Raw genomic sequence first — 12,708 nt, forward strand, 5'->3', positions numbered from 1 at the left:
AGATTGATGAAGGATAACCGCCGACAACTATAAGAGGGATGACTACCCTCATTCCGTCTAGTTTTATGTTTTCACAATGATGTTCATAATAATTAACCGTCTGATGGGATGACGGTTAAATAGCTTAACGGCTGAGGGCAATGACCTCTCATCGGGCTTAGCTAAATGGTCCAACTCAGCACGGTCCATTTAAAAAGAATAACTCAATCACACATATTCATCAACTAATTAGTGCTTAGCACAGTAGACCATAATTTATAATATAATATTAACTTATAATAATTGATTATTGTCAATCCATAATTAATTAATTGAATAATTAATCCAACACATAAGTCTAGATATGTATGTTACCTTTCATATGCCATTAGTTTCGCTAAATTTTGAGACCTAAACTTTAGATATAATGAAAAATATCGCACAAAGGTCATGTTGCATATTACGTCTCTCTCTAACACGCCTTACGTCTCTATGGATATACACCAACAGATAACTTGATTTCTCTTTTAAAAACCATAATACGTCTGATGAGTTGTCTGCTTTGAGTGAATTCAAGAACTTGTTTGCATATTACCAAAATAATTAAGCTGGTTTCAATTTATAGTATTGTTTTTTAATGCATGGACCATGTTCACATAAAACTCTTAGTCTTATATTTTTTAGGAAATACTCCTAGCCTTTACACAAAAATTGATGATCCAAATTTTAAATTCTCCTAACAACCATAGTGCGAACATAAAAGTCTGACCAATGATCATAAAAAAAAAAAAAAAACATTATGCAATTTAAATATTTGTGTTTTCCTTGTTTTGCGATTCACAGTTCTGCGATTTTGTAAACTCAGTTTAAGTAGGTTCATGTAAACTCAGTTTAAGTAGGTTCATGTTAACTCAATTTAAGTAGGTTCATGTAAACTTAGTTTACATGAACCTACTTAAACTGAATTTAAGTTAACCTTGCCAATGTAAATTAAAACCGTAATCGTACAGTGCATCAGTGCAGTTGAAGGAAAAAAATTGAAACTAGCAAATAGAAGAAGAAATTCACTTACTTATATCCAATTGAGTATGGATGAAAGATATTTTGATTCACTCTTTAATTTTCATGGAGATTGATATTGAACATCAAATTGTTTGATCGATCGCTTTATGGGATGAAAGAGGGTGAAACTCACTGACAATGAATAAAATTAGGGTTTTAAGAAAATTTATATAAAAGGGCAATTTTGATATTATAAAAAAAAATTAAGAAAATTTGGGTGTAACCAAAAAAACATGGGGTGTAAATAGAAAAACTCATATTTTTTTAGTGGAGGTAAAATATATAAGTTGATAACGTGTAGAATATAAACCGTAGTTGTCTTTCAATTTATTATTTCTCAAATAAAGTCATGGCCTTTTAATATTTATTATTATTACAAGTTTCATTGAGTAATGAATAATAAAATTGCAAATAATTCTAAGCATAGCTGAATTGATAGATGGTGACAGATCATTTTACGTTATTCTTAACATATTTTTCAGTCTAATTTAGTAGGTTTTAACAGCAAACCGGAGGACTATTAGAGCACTTTGCATATGATTTTGGGACATTTGTAATATTTTCTATATTTGAATATTTGTAATTCGATTCTTCTCAAAACATAGCAATTTTAGGGTTTTTTGAGGTAAATCACGAAGAAATCATGCAAATCAGGCAAAGCAAGACCTCTGAAGATTATTGGGTCTTGGGAAGATAAAGAATGAAGATTCAAGAGGCCTAATAAGAATTTACAAAGGGAGGAATTTTGTTCCCAATGTCCAAGACAACTTAACTATGAAGAAAACACCTCAATAGACGAAGAACAAATGAAAACAGGAAAGTGATGAACTAAATCGCCTCGCACATGCATGTAGGCGCCTGAAAGTCTCAGGCACATGCGCTAGGTGCATGGACCTAGGCGCAAGGCGCATGTGACTTGCGAAAAAGGTAACTTTTGTGATATTTTCGCCCCTGAAAGCCCATGATTTTAACCCAAGTTAGGTGGAAACTTTTTCTATAAATACCAGCCTTCCTCACTCACAATTTCTCGTTCAAATCTGGAGCAGTTCAAGAGGAAGGCGATTCTAGGAAGCCAAAGAGGAGCTCTATCTTCTCCTATCTTTTCTAGGGTATCTTTTCATCTTTTAGTATTTTTGTCTTAGTTATCATGTGTAACTAGATATCTATAAGTTATGGTTCTACGATTAACCTCTGTTTATTTTTGTTGGGTAATTATTTAATTTAATGTCGTTTTATTTTTATTTATTTTCTGTGTGCTATTAATTTTTATTTAGGATTATTTTATTCTGGCGAAGTGCAACATTAGATTAGGTACTTAGGTTGTTACAGAGCTTAATATTGTTATTACTATCTGGTTGCTTATATCTTGATATTTATATCCTTATACTAATAACTACCTGTAGGAAGTAAATGATTATTAAACTAGACAAAAGATACCGAAAGCGAGTTGACCCTAGGAGTAAGTACTTAGAAGGTGACATTACTAATATTGAGTAAAATCTGTTGAACCTAGGATGTAACTAGTTTATTAATTAGGGCAACAAGCACCAAGGGGAATAAACCTAAGTAAGACCATTGTCCTCGACCTCTAGGTAAAGTAGACGTTGATAGGGCTGCCCGTTTGTAAAACTAGTTAGGGCGGGAAGGAGAGCGGGCTATGAGTGTCCTAAGATTCATAGATGGGTTGTCCTACAGGAACACTGGCCTTCATTTCCTTTGAAAATCTTGGAATGCCAATTTAAGTCTATGTTTCAATTACCTTTGAATTAGCAAGACCCCACACGTAAGGATCACCGTGCGATCATCAGGTGCAATTAGCCATCAGTAGATAAATCGAGATCAACCGAGATAATATAGACCCCGCACGTAAGGATCGTCATGCAATCAACAGGTGCAGTTTGACAACCAACTAGGTTAGAACTTCCCAACAGCCTCATCAGTTACATAATCTACTTAAGATAACTAAACTTGACATGAATGTTATTAATTATCCAACAATATAAACAGGGGGATTCAAAGAGTCTTAACCGCTATTTTGTTTTCTGTAACCAAAAACAGGTAACTTGCTCTGTTGCAAACAGATAAAAATTGCAATCTCTAACCCTTATCTCTTTTATTTTATATCGTCAATTTAAAATAAGTAACACGAGCTGTTTAGACGAAACGACAATCCTTGTGGATACGTTACTTTACTTATCACTTTATTACTTGATATTTCGACCATCAATAGACACCTCACATTATTATGTATGCAGTGGTTGAGCTTTAAACCTTGGATTTCTACTTATTCATTTTAAGGATGAATTTATAGTCATTAGATCATTTGATAAAAAAATTATATATATTAAATTCAGGTAAAAAAAAATGCTCATTTGTGCCGCCGGTAAAAAAAAATCAGGTGACATACAGTACTTTAAGCTTACAATTGGTTGGCCCTCATCAGTTATTGGAGGATTCAGGTTGTTTGCTACAAGTTTGATTCTTTCATTCAAATTTTAGATGTTATCATTGGGTGTGGTTCTCCGGTTGTTGTCTATTGTCTTTTGGTGAAAATTGTAAAATGTGTATGTATTGAGGTCCTTTGAGCTGCAATGGTGGCAAGTCTTTGGATTAACCTCTCAGCTGTGCGATTTGATCAGTGATAATTTGCTAATTCCTCATCTCTGCAGATAATTTTTTGTAAATTTGATGGCAAGTTTGTGTATTAGAGCTCTTGCTATTTCCTTTACTCGTGTTGCTAAGGATGCATTATTTCCCCAAGTGCCTTTGTCATCTTGATATATATTTGGTTAGTGTTTACACTACTAAAGAAACAAAAATTAATTAGTGAGGAAAATTTAGTGAGGGAAAACGTAAAATTCTTCTCTAATTCCGTTATTAAATTTTGCGACCAAAGAATTTGTGAGGAATTTCATTTTTTCCATCACTAATTTCCCTCGCTAATTTTTCTTTTTCTAGTAGTGTTACAAGCTGATAGAAAATCGAATATCTTGAGAATATTTGTATGTTATTTTGCAAGCTGACAGAGATATTATATTTTTCTTTTTGGGTTCATATTTTGAATATTATGAAAACATTTATTAAGTTGAGTTTGTAACTTATTTTCTTTTATTTTCATTAGGCTACAGAAGTTTATACTGCCCCTAACCAGAAAAATTGTCGTCTACGCACAATTTTGCTCATCTACTCTACTGTGTTCTTTGTAGATTGTTGTTGTTGTTATATAAAACCCAACTTTGTTAGTTTGATATGTTCTCAAGACTTGTTAGTTCACATCTTTGTAAGACTTGTTAATTTGAAAATTTAATTGAAATTTTCTTTTATTTGGCTTTAAATATTGTGTGGTGCATATAGAAAATAGTGTAAAACTTTTGTTATTAAAAATATATTTAATTTAGACAAAATATTATTTGTAAAAAGAAATGAGGCAGACCTATAGCAACAGATAGTCTGGTCCTATACCAACGGATTTACATGGTGGCTAAAGCTATTAAATAGGTGTAAAAATTCATTGCTATAGCTCCGGAATTTTTTCCTACGCCCTAATTTTCCATTGGTATAACCTATTGGGACGGCATTTTGCCGTTGGTATAGCGAATTATGTAGACGGCAACTAGTGTCTGTTGGTATACTAGTCCCTCCGTCTCAAAATATAAGTAAAAAAAAAAAATCACATTTATTAAGAAAACTAAAACATAATAATTTGGAGTATATTTTTTTGTGTTTTCTTTGGAAAAAGTTTTATAGGAATATTAAAAAACAATTTTCATTGGCTATTGGTTATGGAAAAAATGAAAGAGAGGGAAAATTAAATGTAATTTGCATTTAATTTTACGAGAATAAACAAAAGTTTTTCTTGAAAAAGAGATTTAAAAAAAAAAACAAGATTAAATAGAATAAAAGTTTGTAAAAATTAAATGTAATTTGCTTATATTTTGAGACAAAGAAAATGAGTTTTTTTTGTTAATTATGAAAGACGGAGGGAGTAGTTTTTATGATCTATACCAACGGTTTTTGGACCTTTACCACCATTTTTTTACCGTTGTTGTATGGCAAATTTCTTGTAATATATGTGAAAGAGGTAATCTATGTTCGACAACACTACACCTTTTAGAAAAACATCTTCCCTCCCATGATAATACTTTTATTGGTAACATTGAAAGAACGATACATGAATCTCACCTAATATATACATATATATATATATATATATATATATATATATATATATATATATTTTTTTTTTTTTTTTTTTTTTATTTTTTCGTACACTTGTGCCATTTATTTCTCTTTATCCTTTTTTCTGTTTACATATTTAAAATACCCATACGTTTCATTAATTCAAAACTACATGTTTGTTACTTTAAACCGATCAATTAAGAACCCTATCAAAAATCAGACTTAAAGTCTAGATCGATCTATCAAAGTCATTTTGTTGTATTGAAAATTTTCGACTCAACATGTATCTTATGCTTTGAATAGTATTTTTACATCCAATTATTTGGTTATCTCACAATAAAAAAAAAAAACCTATGAGAACCATAGTTCTTGCCTATAAAAAAACCATGGTTTTTCTTATATTTATTGTATGAACCCCTAACAACCATAGTGTGAGCACATATAAGCTGATGATGATATATAATATACTGCCAAGAGAAATGGTATATACTATATAGTATTATGTCAAACAAAAAAGTATATATACTTTATTAGAAGAATTTTGTCAAACAAAACAGTTAATAAGAGGAATAGGCAAGTGTATGCATACTTTATTTTGATTTATTTGGATTGCACATGATATGATAGAATGTCTGGGAAGTTATAAAAAAAAATTCTACTAGTACTGGCCTAATAAAAGAAATTAGTGTAGCCTGGAATTAACATATTTAATTTTTAAAACATTAATTGAAAAAAATGAATTTTAATCATTAAAAAAAATGAATTTAAATTAAATTGTAAGTGAAATTACAGAAAAATAAAGGCTTTATAGCAGTTTTCGCCCCCTAACTTTCACGAAGTTGCGATTTTAACCCCCTAAGAAAAGAAACTACAAAACCGCCCCCTAAGTTTTGCAACTGTAGCAGTTTTGGCCCCCTAAGGCAAAAAAAAAATAAAAAAATAACACGTAGCGTCTCACTTAGGGTGCCACGTCAGCGTAGACTGAGTCAAAATTGACCTTGGGGGCCAAAACTGTCACAGATGCAAAACTTAGAGGGCAGTTTTGTAATTTTTTTTCTTCTTAGGAGGCCAAAATTGAAACTTTAGAAAAGTTAAGGAGTTAAAACTGCTATTAAGCCAAGAACAAATATACTTCACACAAAAATAGTGTGTATTTCAATTATTCGACATGTAATTACTTTAAAGTAAATTTAGTATAAATTATAACGTTTATAGTAATAGTCTATAGATTTTGAAAAAAATAATTTTATATTGTTGTATTAAAGATATTTAGTTTCACAAATGTAAATATTATATGTGGTAAGGATGTTCAAAACTGAACCAATCCAATAGACAACCGCAAATCGAGCCAACCAAAATAAATAAATAAAAAATCGCAAAAAATTGTATTTGTTGGTTTCCATGTCACTAAACCATTTTTCACTTTAGGCAACAACACAAATCCGTGGTTAAATATCCGTTGCCTAAAGCCAAAAATGGTGTAGTGTGTGTTTCCGGGCAATTTTTCACTTCTTTTGAAGGCCGCCTCTGTTATTCGGGTCCATATCCGTCGTCGCTAGCTCTTGTTTGAGTTTTGGATTGTTAAGGTGTTTTGGATGCTTTGAGCGTGCGTGTTCTTCGAACTGAGCCTTTTCCTTTTTGATTTGATTGATGTTTGTACCATTGCAAATCATGTTATTGTCTTAAAAATTGTCTGCTGGATTCTGGTGGACCGGTTACTTTTGGTTCGAGATAGTGAGTTGGTGTCTAGAATTGCAATCTTGTTTGGCTGACTATAGTGTTTCTCTGGTGAACCGGGGGTGAGGGGTGCCCTTCTGATTAGACCCTGATGTCTGGTGAACCAATCACTTTTGATTCGAGATCGTAAATCAGTTCTTTAGTTCAAGTTCGTGCCTCTCTAAAATAAACATGGTTTTTCTTATTTTTATTGTATGAATCCGTAACAACCAAAGTATGAACACATATAAGGGGATGGTGGTATATATTATTATGTCAAACTAAAAACGTATATACTTAATACTTAATTTGAAGAATTTTGTCAAATAAAAATGTTAATTGGAAGAATAGACATAAAAAATAAAAAAGTCTACTAGACTAATTAGTTGGATCCGTTGGCTTATAAAAGGGCATAAGAGTTGGTCATTCCAACCACAACCAATCAAACACACAAAAAGCACTTATCTATCTATCTATCTATCTATCTATCATAATGTCCCATACTCATCAGATCAATGCTGTTGTGAAGCCAATCATTTTTCGCGAATACATTGGTGTGAAAGATATCCCAAAAAATTTAAAGGATTTTCCAGCTGAGATGATCAACGACGACATCGAAGAATTCCATTTTATTTTGGGCACTCTGAGGGAGGTGTATAGTGGAGATGGAAAAGGCAAGGGAGAATTCTATCGGACTTGGAATTTTAATAATTTCAGTCCAGCAAAAGTGGCGAAGCTGAAGAAAGATCATAAGAATGTTAAGGTGATAATAAGCATTGGAGGGTTTGGCGCTGAAAATCCATTCAATCCCAAAGAGATTGAATCATGGAGTACCAAGGCGAAACAATCGATCAAAAAGCTCATCAATGAATACCAAGAGTACTCAAAGGATAGCAGCAGCACCGACGAGTGCCATTGCGATGACATAATTGATGGTATTGATATTAACTATGAGTACAGCAATTGCAATCCGGATGAGTTTTCTTCCTGCATAGGAGAACTCATAAGAAAACTCAAGAAGAGTTCCAAATCCATAAAACTGGTGTCCATTGCTCCAACAGAGCTTCTCAAACCCCACTACCATAAATTGTATTGGGCCAACAAAGACATAATTAACTGGGTTGACTACAAGTTCTACAATCAGACTGTGTCCAGCGCGGATGAATTGGTAAATCTCTATAATAAGTTGCTTAATGAATACGGTACTGATGTTAAACTCTTGCCAGGAGTCAGCACTGATCCAGATAGTAACACTAACATGACACGAGATGTCTTCATTAAGGGTTGCAAATCCCTCCTCGAAAGCGAATCACTCCCTGGTATTTTTGTTTGGAACGCTAATGATTCTGCCATGCCCTCCAACGAAGACAATACTCCTTACTTCCTAGAGGAAGTCCTACAAGACCTCCTTACTGATAATTGAATGAATCACATTACAACAAACTACACTACGTTGGTACCTCCTCAAAATATATAAGACCTATTATTCCTATTGTCGTGTGCTCTATTATTATGCTATGTTGTGTGTGGATATTTAATAGCTTCTCTTGTATTGTATTAAATAATAAGAAGCAATTATATCCTTTTCCTATCTTAAAAGACTTTAATTTGTCTCATCTCATGTGTACAACTTAAATAGTCTTTCACCATGTACAAGTGTGTTTTTTCCCATTCTATTAATAAATACCATCATATTTCCTTTAATTACTATGCTGTTTATTTTCTTACTTTGCTTCACATATATTTCACAATTTTAAGTTTCAAGATTTGAGAAAGTTTAGAGCTAGAATTTTTGAAAATAATTAGAAAAGATTTGTAAATGCTCACTACTAGAGAAATTCTTTTCAAATTCAATTTTATCACAATTAAACTTCAATTAAATTTCAAATCATTTATTCATATACTTTGTGTTTCGTAGTGTTAGTTTGATTTACTGCATTTAGGTTTGGTTCAAGCTTGTCTAGTTATGTAAATTGTATTGTTGATTATTGATATTTAATGTACTTATTAAGATTCAACATTTGAACCTCTCAATTCAATATTGAATCTCGAGTGTTTTAATCATTGTCTTAATTTTTGTTATTGTTATCTTGCACTAATTCGAAAAGTCATACGTTTTCTAATCACGCTTTCACTAAACTCTTTTGAAAAATACTAATCACCCCCCCTCCTCTAACGCACCTTTTTGTTCGCCATATACACCAACCACAAAGCCCTTAAAGTATTGATGATAACAAGACAATATACGAAGCATATTTGAGAACAATTAGGATAGACTAATATGTGTCTAAGTGTGCGAGAAATTCTAAGTACAAAAGTAATATATTGCTTCTGGACAAGAAGTCAAAGCACTAGACAGAAATCCAAATATCTGGACCAAGTCAAAGCTCTGATTATGATTAGTCAAAGCCCTGCAAAAGCGGTCAAAGCTCTGGACCTTGATGAGCTTTGTGTCATAGATAAAGCAAGACTTTGCATCAAAATTAAGATCAACTTTGAGTCAATGCTAGTGTGCAAACCACTACGGTGAGATGCATGAATCATGATCACATAAAACTCTTAGAGCCTGTTTGATTCACTTCTCAAAATCTGTTTTTTAGTTTTTAAAAATTAAAAACTACAAAATTTGTTTTGCAAACAATTTTATAATTATAACATGTAATTTTTAGGCTAAAGTCCACTTTTCGCCCCTTAAGTTTTAAAATGTTGCGATTTTGGACCCCTATTAAAAAAAATGGCACAAGTGACCCCCTATGTTTCGGGAAATATGCTCTTTTGACCCCCTAACATAAGGGAAATATGTTTTTTGACCCCTTATCTTTACAAAAAGTTGCGATTATGACCCCTTTTCTGGGACACGTGGCATCTTCTGAGCAATTTTGGGATGAAAGGGGCCAAAATTGCTATTTTTTAAATAGGGGATCAAAATCGCAACATTATGAAACATAGGGGGCGAAAAGTGCACTTTAGCCTAATTTTTAAAACTAATTTCAATTTTTTTGTTTTAATTTTAGTGTTTTTGAAAAGTTTAAAAAGGCGGACTTATGTTACGTTTTCATTAATGGCACCTTTGGTAATTATAACAACATTATTTCGTTGCCTGCATTTTTTTTAAACAAGAATGTAAATCATACATACTTTAGAAAAAAATAGTCTCTGGCCATACATTTTTCTTGAATAAACAAGGCATAAACTTCATGTTACACCGTAGAAAAATATTTGGGACCAACATTTTTCAAGATTGTTTGTTTAATGATTTCCAACTTTCTCTAATTCATCTTACACTAAATTGTTTTACCATTTTGAAATAATTCATATAATAAAATTTTATTCCAATGATTTTATTTATTTGAATTATCACATAGTGTTTGAGTTCTTTTCACGTATTGCTAAACATTGGTTTTTGTTCAATTCCAGTTCCAATTCAAGCATCAAGTAACAATTTCGTGGGTTCTTCAATAATTGGGTTCTCCAATCACGTAAGCTTTCCCTCAATTTATTAATTTGTGTGCTGATTGCACTTGGAATCGTGCTATTGGAAATTCACCAATTCACGTTCTTCAAGACTTAATTGGTGTCAAGCTTAGGCATGGCATACATGTGTTTTGCAGCTGTTTTGGGAGGCAAAAATTCTACTACTAATACTGATACTGATCCGTTACCGACTCCTTGCAGCAAAGGAGATGCGCTGAGTATTCGAATTGGCCAGGATGAATATCAGCATGGTTTGGCTGATTGCTAGAATGCATTGAGAGCTAGACTGACCTTGCGCAAAGGGGACAAACCATATACAGCAAGGGACTTGAGCACAAAATTAGGCACGTTTTGGGAAACTACTGCTTAGTGGAAGATGGTACCGCGTGGCAAGGGCTACTATGATTTCCACTTTGATTTGGCGGATGATTTACGTAAAATTTGGGCAGCAGGCACCATAAACCTTAAACTAGGTTTGCTTCGTTTCTCTAAGTGGACCAAGGACTTCAATTATAACTCTCAAAAGCAGACGGACGCATTGCTTTAGATACGTTTGGTTGAGTTACCGCATGAGTATTGGCGGGAAAGAACTTTGAAAGAAATTGAAAGTGCGGTTGGCACTCCTATTGATTTAGATGGTCCGACACGCAACTGCTCTTTTGGCCATTACACAAGAATATTGGTGGATTTTGACTTATCAAAGAGGGCATATGACAAAATTCTTTTGGAAAGGGAAGGATTTGCCTTCAAGGTTGAAGTCCAGTATGAACGACGGCCTCTTTTCTACCATCATTGTTACTCTATTGGACATAATGTTACTACATGTCGATGCTTGCACCCACATGAAGCAAAGGAGAAGCAAGATCTTGGGAAACAACCAGTGGCTGCCGAAGCTGATCACCCTAGACATGCACAGGTGCGCCACGGTGATGTTGGTTCCTCCTCTTCGACCAAGGGTGGTACTTTGACTTGGGTTCCAGTTGTTGTTGCCTCTACAACAATGGTTGCTCCTACATAGATGATTGTTATCGAGCTCATTCAGACTTTGTCATACAACTCTTTCAGTTTTGTTCTTTATAATGTTAATGATCATATTCCTCAAGGAGAGTTGCCTCGTCCGGGTAGCCCGGTGTTGGGTGTTGTTTCATCATTAGCGCACGATGACATGCATTCCGATGAAGTGGAGCAATTGCATTTGATTCCGAGAGAGGTAGTAGAGAACACCAAGGTTTCTTATGCTACTGTTGCACTTTCTGATGTTGTGGAACAGGAACAATCGCAACCACGGGGCTGGTGGAGAGTCCCAAGGTTTTGGATGCGACTGCAACAAATTTATCCCCTTTAGCATAGAATGACGTTCTAGAGAGCAATTTTGATTAGGTTTCTTCCGCAGGTATGGAGTTGGCACCGGTTCATACGGATCATCATGTTGTAGAGCATGATGACGTGCATTCTAGTTCCCCAACTGGCAGTAACTGAGGAGATGTCTCAGATTGAGTCTTTTGTGCAAGATGCAGCCCCTGATAGTTTGGCGCAAACAACACATGAAGTCGTTCACAGTAATCCGAGAATTCAGTACGACATGGAATTATGGCGCCATATTCGTGAATATGATTAAAAGTCAGTTGAAGAAAACTATTGTTGGTAAGCCATACAAAACTCGCTCTAGGGGTGATGCTTCTCCAACTGATCATTGATTTAAAAAAAAAAAATTTTTGTCTCATTTGTTTTGACTGATGATAAGTTGGCTAATATGGGTCCCTCGTCCCATGTGGCGGTGTGGTTGTCAGTTCTTCCCCCTGACTTGCAGACGAATTTTTATTCAGACCGTTGTGGTATGCCTCGTTATAGGTTTCCCTACGCGGTTGTTTTCTTTCTGTTTCCGTTTTTTCTTCTGTTTTTTTGAGGGTTTTGGTCTAGTCCCCCCTCTTGTAACTTTTTCCCCCTTTTTTTAATAATATTTTGAGTTTGGCGGTAGAGGATAGGGGTTCATTGGGATGCCAACCTAGTTTGGATGTCGACGTTTCCCCTTGATATCGGTCATTTCTCCTGGTTTAGGGAAAATTTTATTTATTTATTTCAATTTAAATTAGGGATGACAATTGGACTCATACATTGAATATATACAAAATCAAAGAAATTTATTTATTTATTACTATTTAAAATCAAAGAAATTTTATGATTTATGATAGATTTTTAGCAAGTGCACTAAAACTATCGAAGTAATAAAATAAGTTCGTATCCACGAGGACTATGTTAATTTCAACTTAGCAATAAAGTTAATATCTAGGATGTGTA

At 33.7% G+C, this 12,708-nt stretch overlaps 1 protein-coding gene across 1 annotated transcript; it reads left to right on the forward strand.

Moving 5' to 3' along the window:
• The first annotated feature begins 7,373 nt into the window (after positions 1 to 7,373).
• Positions 7,374 to 8,640, forward strand: LOC11439629 (chitinase 2). The gene has a single exon (XM_003594871.4). It carries the CDS (start codon positions 7,430 to 7,432, stop codon positions 8,357 to 8,359), a length of 930 nt encoding a protein of 309 aa, XP_003594919.1. The 5' UTR covers positions 7,374 to 7,429; the 3' UTR covers positions 8,360 to 8,640.
• The last annotated feature ends 4,068 nt before the right edge of the window (positions 8,641 to 12,708 follow it).

The sequence above is a fragment of the Medicago truncatula genome, chromosome 2 (genome assembly GCF_003473485.1).
Source record: "Medicago truncatula cultivar Jemalong A17 chromosome 2, MtrunA17r5.0-ANR, whole genome shotgun sequence".
Lineage (NCBI taxonomy): Eukaryota > Viridiplantae > Streptophyta > Magnoliopsida > Fabales > Fabaceae > Medicago > Medicago truncatula.

Excerpts from the sequence above, each read along its gene's own strand:
- LOC11439629 (XM_003594871.4), top strand. The coding sequence starts at position 7,430 with ATGTCCCATACTCATCAGATCAATGCTGTTGTGAAGCCAATCATTTTT.